This window comes from Eptatretus burgeri, chromosome 7, assembly GCF_056783735.1.
Source record: "Eptatretus burgeri isolate ZD-2024b chromosome 7, Ebu_testis_v1, whole genome shotgun sequence".
NCBI classification, from domain to species: domain Eukaryota; kingdom Metazoa; phylum Chordata; class Myxini; order Myxiniformes; family Myxinidae; genus Eptatretus; species Eptatretus burgeri.
In genome coordinates this window covers 40,487,768-40,507,898 of record NC_140967.1, presented here as the reverse complement: position 1 = coordinate 40,507,898, position 20,131 = coordinate 40,487,768, and the positions used below count along the sequence as shown (strand labels likewise).

At 43.7% G+C, this 20,131-nt stretch overlaps 1 protein-coding gene across 3 annotated transcripts in view; it reads right to left on the bottom strand.

Moving 5' to 3' along the window:
• Positions 1-20,131, bottom strand: part of ABCD4 (ATP binding cassette subfamily D member 4) — a 120,839-nt gene that overhangs the window by 46,398 nt on the left and 54,310 nt on the right. For all 3 annotated transcript variants that reach the window (XM_085888106.1, XM_085888105.1, XM_085888104.1), the window contains exons 10-11: positions 12,159-12,250; positions 4,086-4,181 (exon numbers count right to left, since the gene is read on the bottom strand). In XM_085888106.1, the coding sequence (XP_085744232.1) occupies positions 4,086-4,181; positions 12,159-12,250 (188 nt within the window). The remainder of the gene's footprint in view (positions 1-4,085; positions 4,182-12,158; positions 12,251-20,131) is intronic.

The following is a 20,131-nucleotide window of genomic DNA, read 5'->3' as shown; positions in this document are numbered from 1 at the left end:
CACAGCAAGAGATTAAAGCATTGAACTACTCATATAATGTTTTACTTGAAATGTGCCAATAAGCATTCGTGTGCAAGCCGAGTCTCACTTGATGCAGGCTGGAGCTTGGGAGTGAAGACACTACTTGGACAGTCGTGGGAATCCCCACTAACAGCAGAGGTGAAAAATAACTAGGACACTCGGTAGAGCGCATACCACTGCCACACAATGTCTGATCCACGAGAACATATCGGGCTCAATACATTTTTGAAATATCATGCTATGTATCAGTTTTGGCACGATCTCTCAATGGTGAAGCATCACTTTAAAGATTAAATAATTCTCGTATGTGGATCCAGATTCAGATCTTCAGCAAAATCAAACCAGTTTGGCCTTGTCTCACACCGAACCTGTCCACTAAGTTTTATCTGAATCTGCCCACAATTTTTTGAGATATCGTGCTATATTTTAGGTTCGCCCAAAATCTCAATGGTGAAGAATCAGTTAAAAAATGATCAGATCCGGATCCAGATTCGGATGTTCAACATAATTTAATCAATTCTTCCTTTTCACATGCCCAATGCGTCCACCAAGTTTCGTCCGAATCTGTCAACATCTTTTTTTGAGATATCGTGCTATACATCAGTTTAGCCCTATCGCTCAATGGTGAGAATCACTTAAAAAATTCTATTATCCGAATCCAGATCCGGATCTTCACCAAAATCTAATCAGTTCGTCCTTTTCACACACCCAACTGGGGATGACATTGTGCATGAAATACCTGGCGTTCACAACAATCATTTTGATGTTGAAGAAAGACTCGACAATAACAACTGCTAAAGTAGTAAATCAAAGAGCTAAAACATGGTAAATGAGGAGTTTAGTGGTATTTTGATGTAACACTTCTCTGTAATTTTTGTAGTAACGAGAACGGTACTCAGGAGAGTGCATATCTTCGCCAGGCTGAACAGTTTACATGTTTTATTCCATTGATGAGCCGGCTCTAGATTTGCACCTGAAACCAAATTGAATCGGTTTGTTCTTGTCACCTAACCAACTCATTCACCGAGTTTTGTCCTAATCCATCCACAATGTTTTGAGATATCTTGCTATATATCGTTTTTGCCCCCTCTCTCAATCGTGAAGAATCACTTGAAAAATGAAAACGATTCTCGTATCCGGATGTGCAGTACAATGCTAGACGTATTTACGGTTATTACCACACTGGATGGGACTATCCTCACAATGTCCATGTGCATGAAGTGAGTGAGTGATGTATAACAGGTCAACACTGAATGAACATAACTGTACAACCACCAGGGCAACAGTACTGTCTTTACATGCATAAATATACATTGACGTTGATATCATTAATGTATTGTTACAGTTGTGGGGGTAGATGGAGGCATTTAATAGGAAAGTTAGGATTGAATAGAGTCTCGTCCGTGGATGTGTAGGAGAAATCTCGATGTAATTAATAGGGAGACTGTGCGGTTAAGTGTTACGTATTACCACACGGGAGGGGGGGGGGTTGGGGGGTGGTGCGGTGTTATTTAGATAGGGATTAAGAATAAGTTCCCCCAGTATGTGATTGTCCCCCTGTTTTTGCATTTACAAGCAAGCCAAATGTGCCGAGCAGGCAGAAGCCCTGCCTCCAAGGGAGACGGCAGGCAAAATCATGCCCCTGAGGCTGTTGATTGATGGGCGTGACGTCAGAAGTGAGGCAGGCATGCCGAACAGATAGAGAGGCCCCCGCCTTCCCAGGTTTCGGATGAGCAAGCAACGCCCCGGAGGTAGACGGTTGTTGGGGGTGATGTCAGAGAGAGTTCAGAGAAGGAACGCGAGTGCGGAGTGAGGGATGCACGTGGTCGAGAGAGAACATAGCTCGGAGATGGCCTGTAAGAACAGGGCTTCACGGCTGGCTTTCCTTCGATGCATGAAGAAGACAGCACGATTCTCGTATTCATGCTGAGGTGATTTGGCTTGCGTACTAAGTAAGACGCTGACCATCGACTCTTGGCTGGTCGTGTGGGATGGGCCTCAAAGCTTCATGTGTGTCAACGAAGGGGATGGCGCAATTCTGCAAAGCCACGGTGTCGGTGATCAACGAAGAAGATGTATAGGGTCTCTGAGCCTTGGTGTTGAATACCACTCATAAATTGCCAGACAAACGTTCCCACTGTGAGAACGGGGCTTGGCACCATTTTGCGCGCATCTACACGTGCAAATAGAAGCTCCTCGATTCCACGTTCCATAAAGTCCATCTCTGGGCCAAGCTAAGTGCCAGAATAAAGGAGGGATTTTCTTTTGTTTCGTTTCCCCCTAGTCCGTATTTAAGTCTGTGTGTAGAGACGCCTCGACTTTAGTTTATCTCACTATTATTATTATATCTGAATTAATATCCTTTGTAAATATTTAACTATTTCTATTGTCATTAAATTTCTGTGTTTATTTCAAGTTTCTGTGTCTGTGTATTTGTCGTGGGGGTTTGAGTATAAACCCCCCTGTGTTGTGCTTTCCAATGTCTCCATCCCACCACCATTGCATCTTTCCCCTCCCGCGCGCGTCATAATCTCCGAGGATCAACGTGTCCGCCTCCTATTCAGGGAAGACCGCTTGGCTATCCGTGCTGGTGGTGTTGACCGTCCATCACCACAGTGTCGGGGGTGGGGGGAGGAGGGGGAATTACCTGGACCGCCAACACCACGACAAGTATTGAATGCGTGAATCATTAAACACTTGCATCTTTAAATAAAGGGTGCATGGAACAAAGTTGTCATTGATTCATGAGCATTATGTAGAAGAACTGGAAACACCCCCTCCCACCTTGTAACATTCTAACGCTTGGACATACACCCCCCTCCCCCTTCCATGCATTACAAAATTTTTGAATGCCCCCTTTTCCACAGCTGTCCCGTCCATTTTATTATTTTCCATTCGAATAACTCTAATCTTCGTGGGGATCGCGTCGGCTTTTAATTTCTTCAATTTACCCATCTTAAACTGGGAATCCAGGCCGGTGTTGTATGGATTATCTTCAAAATGGGTGCTGCAAATGATGGTGAAGCAGTTGGACCATGCCACTTTCCTCTGGTAAGTTTTACTTTGGATGTCCATATTTTCGTTACAGCTGGATGTTTAGAGAAAACATGCATACTCACACCATTTTTGGATGTATTGCTACAAACAGCAACAATACATCTGGATGGCATTCTCAGCACTTTTTCAGAGTTCAGAGTGTATGTAAGCCACATGTAAACACAAGTCCCACAGGAAAAGTATCCTCGAGATGACGTGGTGGGTCACATGATATATGACATCATGACATCATCATTTTGGGGGGGGGGGTGGGGCCAATTGAGCATAGAAGAACACCAATTTTTTTTTTAAATCTTCGTTTCAAAATATTTATTCAAGAAAAAAACGATGAAGTGTTAAGTGAAGCCATATCTATTCATTAAACCAAACATGAACTTCTGATTCTGTGGACCTTTAAAGCATCCTGGGTTTCATAGTCAATTGCAGGTATGTGTGTCTCTGCTTTTCGAGAGAGAATTTGAGATCAAATTCCTACTCTGATTGACTGTTGGGAAGGCAACAGCAAACCACATAGCATAACTCAAGTCTAAGAACTGCTGTGGCAGCACTGGCACTCTGTAAAGAGGATGGTATATTGATGATGAATCAGAAGGAAGAGAATCCATACTTGCAGCAGTCCACTTTATCTATGGTGGAATGTTGAGACAAATAAGATTACTCTGAAGTTTTGGAAGTTCTGATCACTGACCTGACTGCATGCAATGACTTCTTTCTCTGGACTGTGTTGAAAGGTCTTTTCAAAGAATTACTTTTACAGTTTGTTGTAGCGAGGGCATCAATTGGTCATTGTCTCACAACTGCTCAGTAAAATCGCTGCTTGTTGTACTAAATTTGTTGTGGCCACAAGTCGGTTAAACCAGAATTGGTACAATGTTATGGAAACGTCGATATTGGTGAATAAGGAACCAAGTATATTGATATGAAATAAAAGGAAAGACGAACCAAAATGATGGCATTAATCTTCCTTTATTACGTTACTATGGAATACAAAATCAATTCTGGCTGACCTTTCAAGATCCCAAGATGATTCAAAGTTTTCACCGATGCTTTGAGCTGCCTGTTCCTCAGAAAATTTCTGTAGCATTTCCTGAAGCTCTCCAATCCTATATTGACAGCACAGAATAATAGACACATTCTTCAACATTACATAACCTTTCACACAAGATGAACCATTTGTATATCCCTCGGTCTTTAACCATGTAAATATGGGGGAGGGGTGGGAGTGTGGGTGGAAAGCAAAAGTCATTGATTCTAATTAGCCTTTGTAGGACATTTCTGCAAAAATAAAAAGACAGGTTATATTATTATGAGTTCCCCAAAAACACAGGAGGAGGCCATGATTCAGCTCATCAAAGCCTGCACTATCATTAACAACCTGTGGTTGGTTGTCCATGCTCTATCCTTTGAAATGCTGAGCATCAAGCAAGGAAGCTGCACATGCCATTTTTAAAGTCTTTGGTATGACTCGTCAGGGTTCGAACCGCCGACCTCCCAGACTCGGGGCGGATGCTCCAATTATTAAACTCCGACTGCTGTTTAATCCTATTCAGGCTGGGCTTTTGAGGTATGTTTAGGCTGGGGGAGGGAGGGGGGGTGAGGAGGAGATTGGGACCAGAGGAGGTGCAGAGCGTTGGTTCTGCCTAAGCAGTCTCCTGGCAATTGGGCACAATCCTAGATGGGTCGCCACTCCAACACAGTATACCAGCATGCTGGCACTCATTTTGCCGACCTCGGAAGGATGACAGGCCGAGTTAACCCCACCAAGTATTAATTCAACAGCTGAGTGGGATCCAAAGCCCACCACCCTAACCATTAAGCCAACATCAGGGGGGTGGGAGGAGGTCATTTTGAACCCCTCCCCAAATATGTCGGAGATGGAACATCCGATTGACATGATATGTGGTGTGCAGATAGAAAATCTTCTTGGCGATATGTCAATATCATTGAATTAGCGATAAAATGTCTAGTTTTTAAAAATTATCGAATTATTAATTGAGCAAGTACTGTACACTAATTTTATGCATATGTTCAAGTTTCGTGTTTTTCTGCATTTTTGTGATCACCAGACAATCTGAATGAATATTCCGACTGATGCCACTCTGGCACCCTTGAGCATTTTTGTAGAAATTCATTAATATGCAAATTAGCGGTGGCCATTGTCGAAATTACTATTTTTCTTGATATCTCCAAAAGTAAGCATCCAAAATAGCCTGGTTGAGGTGTCTACACCGATGTTTTTAGGGTCACTGGTCATGATAAACACACTTAAAATTTAATAACATTTAAATTTAGCTCATTAATATTCAAATTAGCAGTCGCCATTATCAAAATAACAATTTTTATTAATATCTCCAGAAGTGAGCATCCAAACAGCCTGGATGAGGTGTCCAAACCCATGTTTTTAGGGTCATTGGTCATGATAAACCCACTTAAAATTTAATAACATTTAAATTTAGCTCATTAATATTCAAATTAGCAGTCGCCGTTATCAAAATAATTTTTCTTCATATCTCCAGAAGTGAGCATCCAAACAGCCTGGTTGAGGTGTCCAAACCCATATTTTTAGGGTCACTGGTCATGATAAACCCACTTACAATTTGATAACATTGAAATTTAGCTCATTAATATGCAAATTACCATAACCCGACCCCCTGAATTTGTCCGCGCCAATCGGCGTTTTTGCAGTACAGTTATACAACAACAACAACAAAGCTGTTTGAAAATAACTTGTGCAGAGCCGTTTATCCCCAGTACAGTTGTGAAGAAATGGCTGACCTCAGAAGATCAACAGCATGAACCGTTTCTGATCAAGTAACTCGAGGCTTGTAATGTAATGAAAGAAACATGGAGAACTGAGTTTTAAGAAAGAGTAATGTCTTCTGATACAGTAGAATCATCGATATTATTTGCAAGCAAGTTTTTTTTATTGTTATTTAACATGATCTGTCTGAAAGCAACTGTGTATTTTATTGATTTTTAAAAGTACACAGGGTGGAACCTGTTTCCTGAGAATTTTTTTTAAAATACAAACAAAGAAATTAAATGTTTATAATTACCTCTATTGTTACAGGTTGAGGCTCCATCACCATGGGAGACTGTTTCTTCAGTCCCTGCGATGCAACTAAAGCTGGAAAACCTCTGGTAACAGTTGGTCCAGACAGAGTGCGAAGTATCATCTGGTCAAGCAAAGCAAGACAAGATGGTATACATGAAGAGCTTGAACAGAGATTACAGGCAGACGAATCTATCGAGCTCAAATGCCATAGAGACTGTGTCAACGTACACATCACGCTCGCACATAGAAAGACACTTGAAACAAATGAGTTATGTCTGTTTGGAAGATGCTTCAACAAGCAAAAGAAGCCGCCATTCAAAGACGACAGTATTTGACTTTAAAGAACATTGCATTTTTTGCGGAGAAAAGTGCATCATGGACTTTGAGAAGAAGAATCCTAATCGTTGGCGGCGATTTCTCCTTTGTTGGACTGCAGATCGTGTTGATCGGACAACTTTCAAACAAACTATTCTGAGAACAAAGTTCAGCTGATAGAACTGATTTGCCAGAATTTGATTGATGTTAATCATTTGAAGCAGAGCCAACACAGGCTCGTCATTACGGGACAGGAGTCTACCCAAGTGGAAATACACCATGTAGCCCAAAGGTGTTGCACTGATTTGAAGACGATGCATGAGGAGGCAGATGTCATCATGATTCAGTAAGTCGCTAAAGTTGCCGAAGATGGCGCAAAATGCATCACAGTCATCTGTGATGATACTGATGTGTTCATCTTGCTTGTGTATCACTTCGCAGAACTTCATCTGCAATGCTGCATCACAATGGAAGCAACATGTCCTGGCCGATCGTTGATCGACATTGGGGCTACTGCCAGAAAGCATGCCGGGATGGTGCAAGACCGACTAGCTTTACACGCACTGACAGGTTGTGACACCATTGCCCAGATGTATGGTAGAGGTAAACTGACTGGCAAGAAGACACTCGCAGCAGGCCATTCACTTCAAAAACTTGGGAATGTGGATGCATCTCTTGACGATGTCATCGCCGAAGCCACTGTGTTCATGGCTGTTTGCTATGGTAGCAAGGAGAGAAGCAACATGTCTGATGTTCGCAAAGAGGTGTGGTCTATGAAGATGGCGAAACCAAATGCCATCAAAGCACCAGACCTAAAGGCTCTGCCACCAACTGGAGAGTCCTTTGAACAAAACATGCGACGTGCTCATATCCAGACAGCAATATGGAAGTCAGCTGCTGAGCTGCAGCCACCACCTCTGGATCCCACTCAGTACGGATGGAAACATGATGAGGCATCAAGATCATTACTTCCAATTATGCTGCCGCCCAACGTCGCTCTTGCACCACCAGAGATCTTGGAGCTAATATGATGTGGATGTTCCTCCGACAAGCAATGCTACACAGCTCAATGCCGCTGCACAGCAGCCAAGTTACCATGCACAGTTTTCTGCACGTGCCATGGAGATACTGGCTGCAGGAATGAGCGCACCAAGACAGCTGCTGCATTTGCCCTTGATGATGACTCTGACACTGAATGAGACACCAAGCACTGAAGTAGCCTTCATAAGGTTTACAAACCTGTTATATGTGTATATATATATATATATATACATATATACATATATATATATATATACATATATATATATATATATATATATATATATATATATATATATATATATATATATATATATATATATATATATATATATATATATATATATATATATATATATATATATATATATATATATATATATATATATATATATATATATATATATATATATATATATATATATATATATATATATATATATATATATATATATATATATATATATATATATGAACATTTAATTAACACAGGAATGTCTTCTTTTGTTCATGTTGTTGGCTGCTTTCATTGCATACTGTTGAATTGTTGAATCTGTATGAATAATAAAGTGATCTATATTCACAAAGACTGAAGTGGTTTTTTTTTTCTATCTATATGTCTATTTATCTACATTTTCAATAATGGTGATTGCTAATTTGCATATTAATGAGCTAAATTTAAATGTTATTAAATTTTAAGTGGGTTTATCATGACCAGTGACCCTAAAAACATGGGTTTGGACACCTCAACCAGGCTATTTGGATGCATACTTTTGGAGATATTAAGAAAAATAGTAATTTTGACAATGGCCACCGCTAATTTGCATATTAATGGGTTTCTATAAAAATGCTCAAGGGTGCCAGAGTGACATCAATCGGAATATTCATTCAGATGGTCTGATGATCACAAAAATGCAGAAAAACATTGTGCGGACCCTAATGCACGCTTTTCTGGCCAACACTCGGATTATGAGAAAAAAAGAGGAACAAATGAGTGGAGGTGAGCAGTAAGCCTGAATTCTGGGAGTTTAACAAGAAGAGGGTTAGTGTCATCCTGTGTGCAACCTGCAGAGACCTGGGAGTGATAGAGCCAAAAGAGGGCAAAGGGTGGAAGACCAAAAGGAAGGCAGAAGAATACAGATAGGTCACCAATCTGTCTCCGAGGAAAAAGCAACAAGCAGAGACACTCAGCTTCGTCATGGGAGATCCCATTGATTTTGAGAACCTTGAATTCCACAGCATCGAGAAGAGCAAGGTATGATGCTGCAAAACATTATGCTGCGAATGAGGTCGACAAAAGGTTGACTTTGTAGGTTGAAAAAAGTTCAGATTGGCCAAGGAAAGACCTTGTACGACGAAGGATGTCCAGTCGGCGGTGGGGTAGAAAATATGGTCTGCCCTCGAAATATCATGGCTGATGGTGAGGCCAAAAATTTGAGTGACCTAACCTCGTCAAGTGATTTGTTTAGGAAGTTGATGGGAGGGTTTGCCAGATGGTCTTTTTGGAGAGACAGGGTGTGTGTGTGGGATTTGTCAGGGTTGAAAGACATATTCCAAATGTTGGCCCAGCTCCTGATTCTATGAAGGTCTGCAGAGAGGGAAGAGATTGCTGCCTGCTTGTCTGACGGATGAGAAAGGATATATCAAAGGGTGGAATCATCAGTAAAGAGATAAGCAGGAATTTTCCAGGGAATCAGAAAGACAATTGATTAAGATGAGGAACAAGACGTGATCCAAGACACTGCCTTGGAGCACTCCAGCCTTGACAGGGAGAGGAGATATGAGGATCCGGTTGAAAGCTACATGTTGAATAGGGGACTGGATTAAGTCAATGATCCATGAGAGGAGGTGGCCATGGATGCCAAAAGCAGAGAGTTTGGAGATCAAGGTGGTGTGCCGGATTGAATCAAATGTTTGAGATATGTCCAGAGAGATGAGATTGAGGATTTCCATCCATTGAGGGCTTCCACATTGCAGATGTTTTCCCATTTAAAAACTTCTCTGTTTGTCAACTGGTCTTTCCATGATGACCCAAGAATGCACTGGAGATGGCATTGTCATACTTGGGCAAGCATATTAATGTGATGAGTGCATGTATTTTTGCAGAATATAATACAGAGCTCATTACCAAGGTACAATAAAACTTAACCTTAGTATCTGGGAAATGCCACATTGGGACCACGCTCAAGTTTACAGAACTACAAATACTATTTGCATGATATCTGACACTGTCTTTCACTGTTTGAAATGGCAGCTCGATGCAGGACAACTGATCCCAACTCAACAGGAATGTAAAGACTGCTTCTAAAATTATTGGGTGTGGTCTGCCTTCCATTGAGAGCCTGTACTCCAGTCGAGTAGTGAAAAGAGCGAAAGCTATCATCGGAGATGAGTTCCACCCAGCGCACGACATTTTTGAACTTCCCCGTTCAGGTAAACGTTATTGTTCCCTCAAAACCAACTGTAATCGCTTGTGCAATGGGTTTTACCCAACTGCAATCTGCCTCCTCAATAAATCTGTGTCTAAAGTTTTGTGATGTTATTGATATTTAAAGTCATGCCACTCGTTAAATTTCAACACCAAAATGGTGTTTAGGGCTCTCTAATCACAATTAATCTATCTCTATCTATTTCTTATTCCTGGTAATGTTTAAGCACACACTGACAAAGTACTTCTCATTGTATGTGCATCGCATATATATGACAATAAACTCATTATTATTATACCAGCAAATACAACCCGTCGCTTCGCTGACGGGGGTGTGAAGGGGAGGGGATGGAGAAAGAGAGAGGGAGAGAGCAAGGGGAGGCAGAGAGGACGAAGGAAAGGGAGGGGTGGGGAAAGGAGGGAGTGGAAGCTATGAGTGAGTGAAGAAGGGGAAGCGAGGAAGGGGAGAAGAGTGAAGAAGGGGGGGGTGGAATTGGGGAGAGCAATGCCTCACGAAATGTTGCTATACACTGCGGGAGGGAGAGGTGTGTGAGAGGGAGATAGAGAGAGAGAGAGAGGAGAGGAGAGGAGAGGAGAGGAGAGAGAGAGAGAGAGAGAGAGAGAGAGAGAGAGAGAGAGAGAGAGAGAGAGAGAGAGAGAGAGAGAGAGAGAGAGAGAGAGAGAAGAGGAAGAGGAAGAGGAAGAGGAAGAGGAAGAGGAAGAGAGAGGGAGAGGGAGAGGGAGAGGGAGAGGGAGAGGAGAGTAGAGAGAGGAGAGGATATAAGAGATAGAGAGAGGGGGGAGAGCGAGAGCGAGAGCGAGAGAGCGAGAGACAGAGAGAGCGAGAGACAGAGACAGAGACAGCGAGAGCGAGAGCGAGAGAGCGAGAGAGCGAGAGAGCGAGAGAGCGAGAGACAGAGAGAGAGACAGAGAGAGACAGAGAGAGCAGAGACAGAGACAGAGACAGAGACAGAGACACAGAGAGATAGAGAGATAGAGAGATAGAGAGAGAGAGAGAGAGAGAGAGAGAGAGAGAGAGAGAGAGAGAGAGAGAGAGAGAGAGAGAGAGAGAGAGAGAGAGAGAGAGAGAGAGAGAGAGAGAGAGAGAGAGAGAGAGAGAGAGAGAGAGAGAGAGAGAGAGAGAGAGACACACAAAGAGAGAGAGAGAGAGAGAGAGAGAGAGAGAGAGAGAGAGAGAGAGAGAGAGAGAGAGAGAGAGAGAGAGAGAGAGAGAGAGAGAGAGAGACACACACAGAGACAGAGACAGAGACAGAGACAGAGAGAGAGAGAGAGAGAGAGAGAGAGAGAGAGAGAGAGAGAGAGAGAGAGAGACACACAGAGAGAGAGAGGAGGAGAGAGAGAGTGAGAGTGAGAGTGAGAGTGAGAGTGAGAGTGAGAGTGAGAGTGAGAGTGAGAGTGGGAGTGAGAGTGAGAGTGAGAGTGAGAGAGAGAGAGAGAGAGAGAGAGAGAGAGAGAGAGAGAGAGAGAGAGAGAGAGAGAGAGAGAGAGAGAGAGAGAGAGAGAGAGAGAGAGAGAGAGACAGAGAGAGACAGAGAGAGACAGAGAGAGCAGAGACAGAGACAGAGAGAGCAGAGACAGAGACAGAGACAGAGACAGAGACAGAGACAGAGACAGAGACAGAGACAGAGACAGAGACAGAGACAGAGACAGAGACAGAGACAGAGACAGAGACAGAGACAGAGACAGAGACAGAGAGAGCAGAGACAGAGACAGAGACAGAGACAGAGACAGAGACAGAGAGAGAGAGAGAGAGAGAGAGAGAGAGAGAGAGAGAGAGAGAGAGAGAGAGAGAGAGAGAGAGAGAGAGAGAGAGAGAGAGAGAGAGAGAGAGAGAGAGACAGAGAGAGGGAGAGACAGAGGACAGAGAGAGGGCTTTTTAACAACTTTGGATGTGAAACATAAATTTGGGTTTTTAACCCTTGGAATTCAGTATTTAATCTGTATTTAACCAACTATTACCATTTGTCAACAGGAGTTCCATATGAATTACTGCTGTAGCAACTGATTTCTGTAATATTTGGGGGTTGTCTGTACTTCAGTGGGGATTTGCATAAAAATCAATGTATAATAGGAGGTGGGTCGACATTACTCGGCAAGTTGTTCAACAAACATATGCAAAGAGCATTTTTTTCAGTGAAAATTATTCAATGGATGGAGAGATTGAACACTTAAGAATAAAACAAAATTTGTTTCAAGTCAATCAATATACCCTGGTTCTACCTGTGGGTGTACGCAGCCACGTCAGACACTTCTCTGGAGAGATCGATGAGCTGGCTAAAGCAGTTTATGAGGTAGATGCAAACAAAGCCATTCTGAAAAAAACAAGCTGAGATGAAGTGTCACAAACATCAGGATATTGCATCGGGAATTATTATGGAGAAACTAATAAATTGGTGATTGATTAAATTAAAAAGTTAAATATATATATATTTGCTCTGGTGATTTTACATTCATTTACAGCTGCATAACACAGCGATATCTGCATTATTAAATATCAGAGAGAAAAATAACATGTGTCGGACGTGTTAAAACGCTTAGACAAACGACCATACACAAACTTCCGCACTATGCATCTCCTGAAGATGTTTTGAATGAAAAGAAAACACACGAGGATTCAAAACATGTTCATAAAACAACAAATAGGTCGATTTATCCGCCGTGAAAGATGAAAATGTGCTGAAGTTTTGAGCTTTAACTTTTGTTGAAGCAAAATAGGTTTTTTACTCCTCTTTGGCTTCAACGAAGGGTAAAGCCTGAAATATCAGCTCACCTTTTCATCTTTTAAGGTAGATAAATCAACCTTTATCGGCTTGTTTTTAGCTCGCCTGTTCGAAGAACAGAGAGCTATAGCGATACCCCCGGCGTGAGCGTGAGCGTCAGCGTGAAAATGTTAAAGTTTTTGGTGCAAGTAATTTAGAAGCTTGCCATTCATTTAATATGTGTACGAGGATGCTGATATTTGACATGGAGGTGCCTTTGGGGTATACTATTGGTGTAGTGAAGTTGAAATTAAAAAGTAATTTCAAATGTTTTAAATTTTTGACCTGTTTTGAACTTAACTTTTTTGTAGCACATCAACATTAAAGTTTTTGGTGCAAGTTATTTTTTAGAAGCTTGCCATTCATTTAATGTGTACTAACATGCTGATATTTGGTATGGAGTTTCCTTTGGGGTATACTATTGGTGTAGTAAAGTTGAAATTAACAAATGATTTAAATTTTTTTTTTAATTTCAATCTAAGATGGTGTCAAAGCCACCCAATGCTCGCCTGTTTATGCTAGACGCTTGCCATTCATTTAATATGTGTACTAGTTTACTGATTACAATATACAAATACATATATTGCTTTAAAATTATTTGGATCAGACTTCACTGCAATGCTTTATAAAAAATATTATTAGACTAGTCTTTTAAAAACGATAAATGTATAAACAGGCGAGCATTGGGTGGCTTTGACACCAACTCTCTGGTTATTCTCTTGTGCCAACCACAGAGGCTGCTAGTTCTGTGCTTGAATTAGCACCTACATCTTAAAAACATGTTGGTGAAGTTAATGGCTGTTTCCATACATTGGTAATTGCTATTGCAAGACACAGCAGCAGCTGTTCACTTTGCCAACATATTTGCAAGCCAAACACTTCAACTTTATATTTTACAGGAGTATTTTACTTCAACTGGGTGTGTTGCCCCAATCTTGATATAGTAATGTGGAGGACCGTATGAATTCACAAACATCTTAAAAAAGGAAATAAATGGAATGGATGGACAGCTAAGCTTGAATAGTTCTTTAAAGTTGATACAACCCCACCACAGCCCAGAATGCAGGAATGCAAGTGTTTGACTTGCAAGTATTTTAACACTTTGAACCCTCATGGCCGTTTTACCTGCCGCTATTCAAACCTTCATATTCCCGAATGGCCGGATTTTTCTTCCAGGGAGCCCAGGGTGGGGGAGCCAAAAGTCCATGGAGCTCGAGTTCAAAGGGTGAATATTTAATAGTTGTGCGAATTTTTTTGTAAAACCTTGCCCAGCTTTGCAAAGAGCAAGAGTTCTATATGAATTACTGCTGTCTGACAATGGCAGCTGTGAAAAGGTTGAAGATGGATAACCTGTCAAACATAAAATATATAAAATGACCGTTTTTACAGCCATTTTTCCCTGCTGTGCAGGGGTTAGGCTTTTTCTTGAGGCAATGTTTTTTATGGCCGGATGCCCTTCCTGACGCCAACCATGGTCGCCTCTTACGACTCACAGGGATATGGTACACCTATTCTAACCGGGGCATACACCAGGACCAGTACACTGGTACTCACTTCGCCGACCTCAGATGGATGACAGGCTGAGTCAACCCCCTGGTGTTAATTCAGCAGCCAACGGGGCTTGAACTCAAGATCCTGGGATCCCAAGCTGCCACCCTAACCACTAAGCCAACACCAGGCTTAACCTGTCAAACATGAGGAATAAAATTTCACCAAGCTTCTTTTCAGGAAGTGAGAAACTGCCACTGAGGTCATGTGAAAATGTTATGAATTATTAGCTCACCTGGACTTTAGTCCAGTGAGCTTATGTGATCGAGCAGTGTCCGTAGATGAGTCAGTGAGTGAGTGAGTTTGTGAGTCAGTCAGTCCGTAAACAGTTCAGTCATTATTGCTTGAACAAATCACACAATTTTGATGAAACTTGGTCACAAGCTTCACATCTGATGCCGAACGAAGGTGTATCGACCGCATCAAAATTTGCGCTCATTAAGGGGGTTTACGGTGGTGGGGCGAGGAGTTGACACCCCAAAATAGGTATTTGCTTTCTTCTCCAAAACTACACACACAATTTCGATGAAACTTGACCACAACTTCATCATCCGTGATGTACCAAAGTTGCATGAAAAAAAATAAGAAAAAAAATCATGGCATGAAAAAAAAAATCAGGGTCTATGCGGGTCTGCGGGGGGTTTGAGTGACTGTTGCACCTGATCCAGGTGAGCTTCAAGACATGCGGTCCTATTTTTACACTGAAAGGTTCAAGTTGAAGGCTCAGAAATATGTTGATGCAGCTGGGAATTGCTGGTAAGCAATACGTTTTCAAACTTTTGAACATGGAAGATCTATTGACTGACATAAGTGGATGTCATGGTAGCCAGATTGATTATATTTTGTTGGACAGAGTGACAAGAAACAGGTTTTGAATTGCAAGGTTATATTGGATGAAGTGGTGGTGAGCCTACATAAGATGTTAGGAATGAACGTGAGGTAGAAAATGAAAAGACAAAGTGTGAGTACGAGAAGAAGAGAAGATTAAACAATCCTCCAAAGGAAGTTAGTCATTCAAACTCATGTGTCTCACTATCAACCATGATCTTTCTTGAGCAAACTAAGTTTCAAAATTGGCCTCCAAAACCAGTCGCAGACTAAGCATCCTCCGTCGAACAAAGTCCTTCCTTGGCACACCTGAACTCCTATCCACCTACAAGGCTTTCATCTGCAGCTTGATGAAGTACTGCTCTCCCCTCTGGGCTGGCTCAACTGCCTACCATCTTGCTGAGCTTGACGCCGTGGAAAGCAAGGCTATCAAGGTTATTGGAATCTCCTGCAATGAAGCTGAGTCAATGGGCTTATGACTTCACCATCATAGACAGGTTGGTGGTCTCTCCATCTCCTACTGCCTCCTTTCTGGTCTTGCACCCTCTGATCTTTCCGTGCATTGTCCCCCTCAGGTTTCTGTAAGGTGCAAATGATCCACCATCAACCCTCTTCTGGTGAAACTACCTAAATCCAGAATCACTGCTGACCTCCACTCATTCGTTTCTCTTTTTCCTATCTGTGGAACCAACTCCCATATCCTCTTTAATCTCATTCGGTTCTGTGATTATTCTTGGTGGATAGCCTTCGATGTTCATCAGCATGCAAAATTACCATGCTTCCCCATTGTCCCGGGTCACTCACCTGCATTTGATTTTTCTTTTCTTTTTTCCATTTATTTCTATTGTCATTTACGGATGCTTTCTGATGGTTCTGTGATTTTTCCTGGTGTATCGGCTTCGATGTCTGTTGGCAAACAAAATTACCGTGCTTCCCCATTGTCTCAGGTCACTCGCCTGCATTTGATTTTTGTTTTTTTAATTCATTTATTTATATTTTCATTTATGGATACTCTCCTACGGTTCTATGATTTTTTTTTGGTGTATAGGCTTCGATGTCTGTCGGCACGCAAAATTTCAACTTTCCACGTCACCTGGAAGGCATCGATCTTTAATATCAGTCAGGGAGTCAGTCAGTGATTAGAAAGAGCTTTATATAATATCAGTGGGGTGTACTTACACATTGTGTGATCATATGAACTGTGTTTCCCCATTGTCTCGGATCGCTCAGTTGCATTCGATGGTTCATCTATTTATTTTCATTTTCTTATATTTTCATTTAAGGATGTTTTCCAATGGTTCGGTGATTTTTCCTGGTGTTGCGGCTTCAATGTCCATTGGCACACAAAATTTCAGCTTTCTCTATCACCCAGAAGGCACCGATTTTTAATATCAGTCAGTCAGTCAGTGGTTAGAAAAATATTTCAATATTAATTACAAGCAAATACCACCTGTCGCTTCGCTGATGGTATACTAAAGGGGAGAGGGAGAAAAAGAGGGGGAAGAGGAAGAGAGGGGTGGGGGAGAGAGAGCAGGGAGAGTGAAGAGGTGAAGGGGAAAGGAGAGAGGAGGGTGGGGGAAAGGAAGACAGTGTGAGGTGAGAGGAAGGGAAGACAGTGTGAGGTGAGAGGAAGGGAAGACAGTGTGAGGTGAGAGGAAGGGAAGACAGTGTGAGGTGAGAGGAAGGGAAGGCAGACATGCGGTGGAGTGTTAATTATGATTCATACCGTTTCATCAAAATGATTCTGCATGGAATAACAGCGAAGATGGAAACAAAATAATGTCTGAAATCCATTTTCTACCAGTCGTACTATAAATACGGTCCGGAGACAAACTCCCATCTGGACAAGTCCGGAGACAAATTCCAGTCCGGACATAAATACCACTCGGATGCGTCCGGAGCCAAGCTGTCCAGAGACAAACACCACCCAGACGCGTCCGGAGCCAAGATGGCCGGAGACAAACACCACTCGGACATGTCCGGAGACAAACTCCAGTCCAGACATAAACATCGCCCAGACATGTCCGGAGACAAACCCTGCCCGGTCACGTCCAGAAACAAACGCCTTATGGACACGTCCAGAGACAAACCCTGCCCGGACACATCCGGAGACAAACCCTGCCCGGACACATCCGGAGACAAACCCTGCCCGGACACATCCGGAGACAAACCCTGCCCGGACACATCCGGAGACAAACCCTGCCCGGACACGTCTGGAGACAAACCCTGCCCGGACGCGTCCAAAGACAAACCCTGCCCAGACACGTCCGGAGACAAACCCTGCCCGGACGCGTCCGGAGACAAACCCTGCCCGGACGCGTCCAAAGACAAACCCTGCCCGGACGCGTCCAAAGACAAACCCTGCCCAGACATGTCCGGAGACAAACTCTGCCCAGACACGTCAGGAGACAAACCCTGCCCGGACACGTCCTGAGAAAAACCCTGCCCAGACACGTCCGGAGACAAACTCTGCCCAGACACGTCAGGAGACAAACCCTGCCCGGACACGTCCGGAGATAAACCCTGCCCAGACACGTCCGGAGACAAACCCTGTCCGGACACGTTCGGAGACAAACCCTGCCCAGACACCTCCGGAGACAAACCCTGCCCTGACACGTCTGGAAACAAACGCTACCCAGACATGTTCGGAAACAAACCCTGGCCGGACACATCCGGAAACATACCCTGCCCGGACAAGTCCAGAGACAAACACCATCCAAACATAATCACCGTCTGGATATGTCCAGAGACATACAGGGACTGAGAGAGGGGAGGGGAGAGTGACAGAGGAGATGTGGGAGGATGGTGCTGCACTGTATTGGGAGGGGGTCGAGTAGGGATGGGACAAAGGGAGAAAGAGCGAGATAAGTGGGTGAAGGGGAGTTAGCAGAGAGGTGCTATGCATTATGAACACAACACACCAACACACAAACACACGCGCGCGCGCGCGCGTGCGCTGCTTGGTCGACATGGGCAATTTTTCAGGAATCGGCAGGTTGGAGTCAGTGTGATTACCAACTACAGTACTTACTACATACAACCCAGAAACCTTGAGTAGCTTTCACTGAAAAAACAACGTTGCATTGATATACACATTTCAGCGATATGTTCACAAACATTATTCTTTTTAAACAGCTGAGTGTGACGGGTGGAAAAACATTTGGCTCAGTAATTTCGAAAACACGATTCGGCAAACGGCTCGGAAATCGGGTGTTATTTCACAAGAACTTGCTCAGGGTGATGGAGCACGGACCAATTGCTCAGGGTGATGGAGCAAGGACCGCTCGCTCAGGGTGACGGAGCACGGACCGCTCGCTCAGGGTTATTGGAGCACGGACCGCTCGCTCAGGGTTATTGGAGCACGGACCGCTCGCTCAGGGTGACGGAGCACGGACCGCTCGCTCAGGGTGACGGAGCACGGACCGCTCGCTCAGGGTGACGGAGCACGGACCGCTCGCTCAGGGTGACGGAGCACGGACCGCTCGCTCAGGGTGACGGAGCACGGACCGCTCGCTCAGGGTGACGGAGCACGGACCGCTCGCTCAGGGTGACGGAGCACGGACCGCTCGCTCAGGGTGACGGAGCACGGACCGCTCGCTCGGGGTGACGGAGCACGGACCGCTCGCTCGGGGTGACGGAGCACGGACCGCTCGCTCGGGGTGACGGAGCACGGACCGCTCGCTCGGGGTGACGGAGCACGGACCGCTCGCTCAGGGTGACGGAGCACGGACCGCTCGCTCAGGGTGACGGAGCACGGACCGCTCGCTCAGGGTGACGGAGCACGGACCGCTCGCTCAGGGTGACGGAGCACGGACCGCTCGCTCAGGGTGACGGAGCACGGACCGCCGCTCGCTCAGGGTGACGGAGCACGGACCGCCGCTCGCTCAGGGTGACGGAGCACGGACCGCCGCTCGCTCAGGGTGACGGAGCACGGACCGCTCGCTCTGAATAACGTAGCGCGCTACTGCTATTGACAATGGGCACTCGGCAAGTGGCTTAAGCACTCATGAAGCACTCAATTTCAATGGTTGATGAGGAACGGTTGGCCAGGGTGTCGCTGCACACCATAAAGGATCCCTTTAACTTTAAAGCTGGTCTTCACCGCACACACAGCAGTTAATGAAATAGTAATAAATCTGCCATTTCGCCTGCTCGTCTGTGCACGTGTCACATGGGACATCGGTTAGGGATCCGCACAAACCTTATAACTTTTATTTTAATGTCCATTTTTATTTTAACCAGATTTGCTTTGATTCCCTCTCGAGCACCTCACGAAACCTCCGAAAATATCGACACAAATCTGGCAGATGCTATGGATCGGCAGTCCCTCTGGGGGATAGAGCGTGTCAGGTCTCGCCATGAATGCATTAAATCATATTGCTCAAAGAAGCTCGTTAATTTTGGCATGTTCCTAAATTTTTTGTTCACTCAATTGAATTCTCCAAACAGTATAAAAAGATAAGTTGAATGCTTTGGAAATTTCACATTTTCTTGTGTATTTATGGAGAAGGAGGGAACATAGCATTGCTTGCTTAAAGTAAGTAGGTATATCAGCTTATTTATAAGACTCGTTATTTCTTTAAATTATCAGATTTTGACACTTACTTAGTCCGGACGATATCCGATCCTCAAAACCGAAATAATATTTTGATGATATACTTTAATTAGTCCGTGAGAGTAGATCGTGATAAATCGTATCATCTGATTCATGAAATCGCTCCAAGCTACTAATTTGAAAACTTGAGATGTATAGAAAAAACAAAAGCGATGTATACAGCGATTCGTAGCTATGATGAACAGGCATTCTATAATATGAGTGAGGAAAGTGAAAAAAAAAACCTATCATTAAGAAATTGTTGTGGCCTGTTCCAAGTCAAAGCATGGTTGAGCAGGCCAAAAAACACAGCGGCTTCAGACCCCAGCAAGGTTACCCAGAAAACGCCTTGAGACCCCAGAGAGCGAGGTGGCTAAGGATCGCCTGATGAAGGATGTAATTTAATAAGGCCGTTAATTATCTTCAAAAGGGGTGTTTTAATTAACCCAAGCATCCAATTTTCA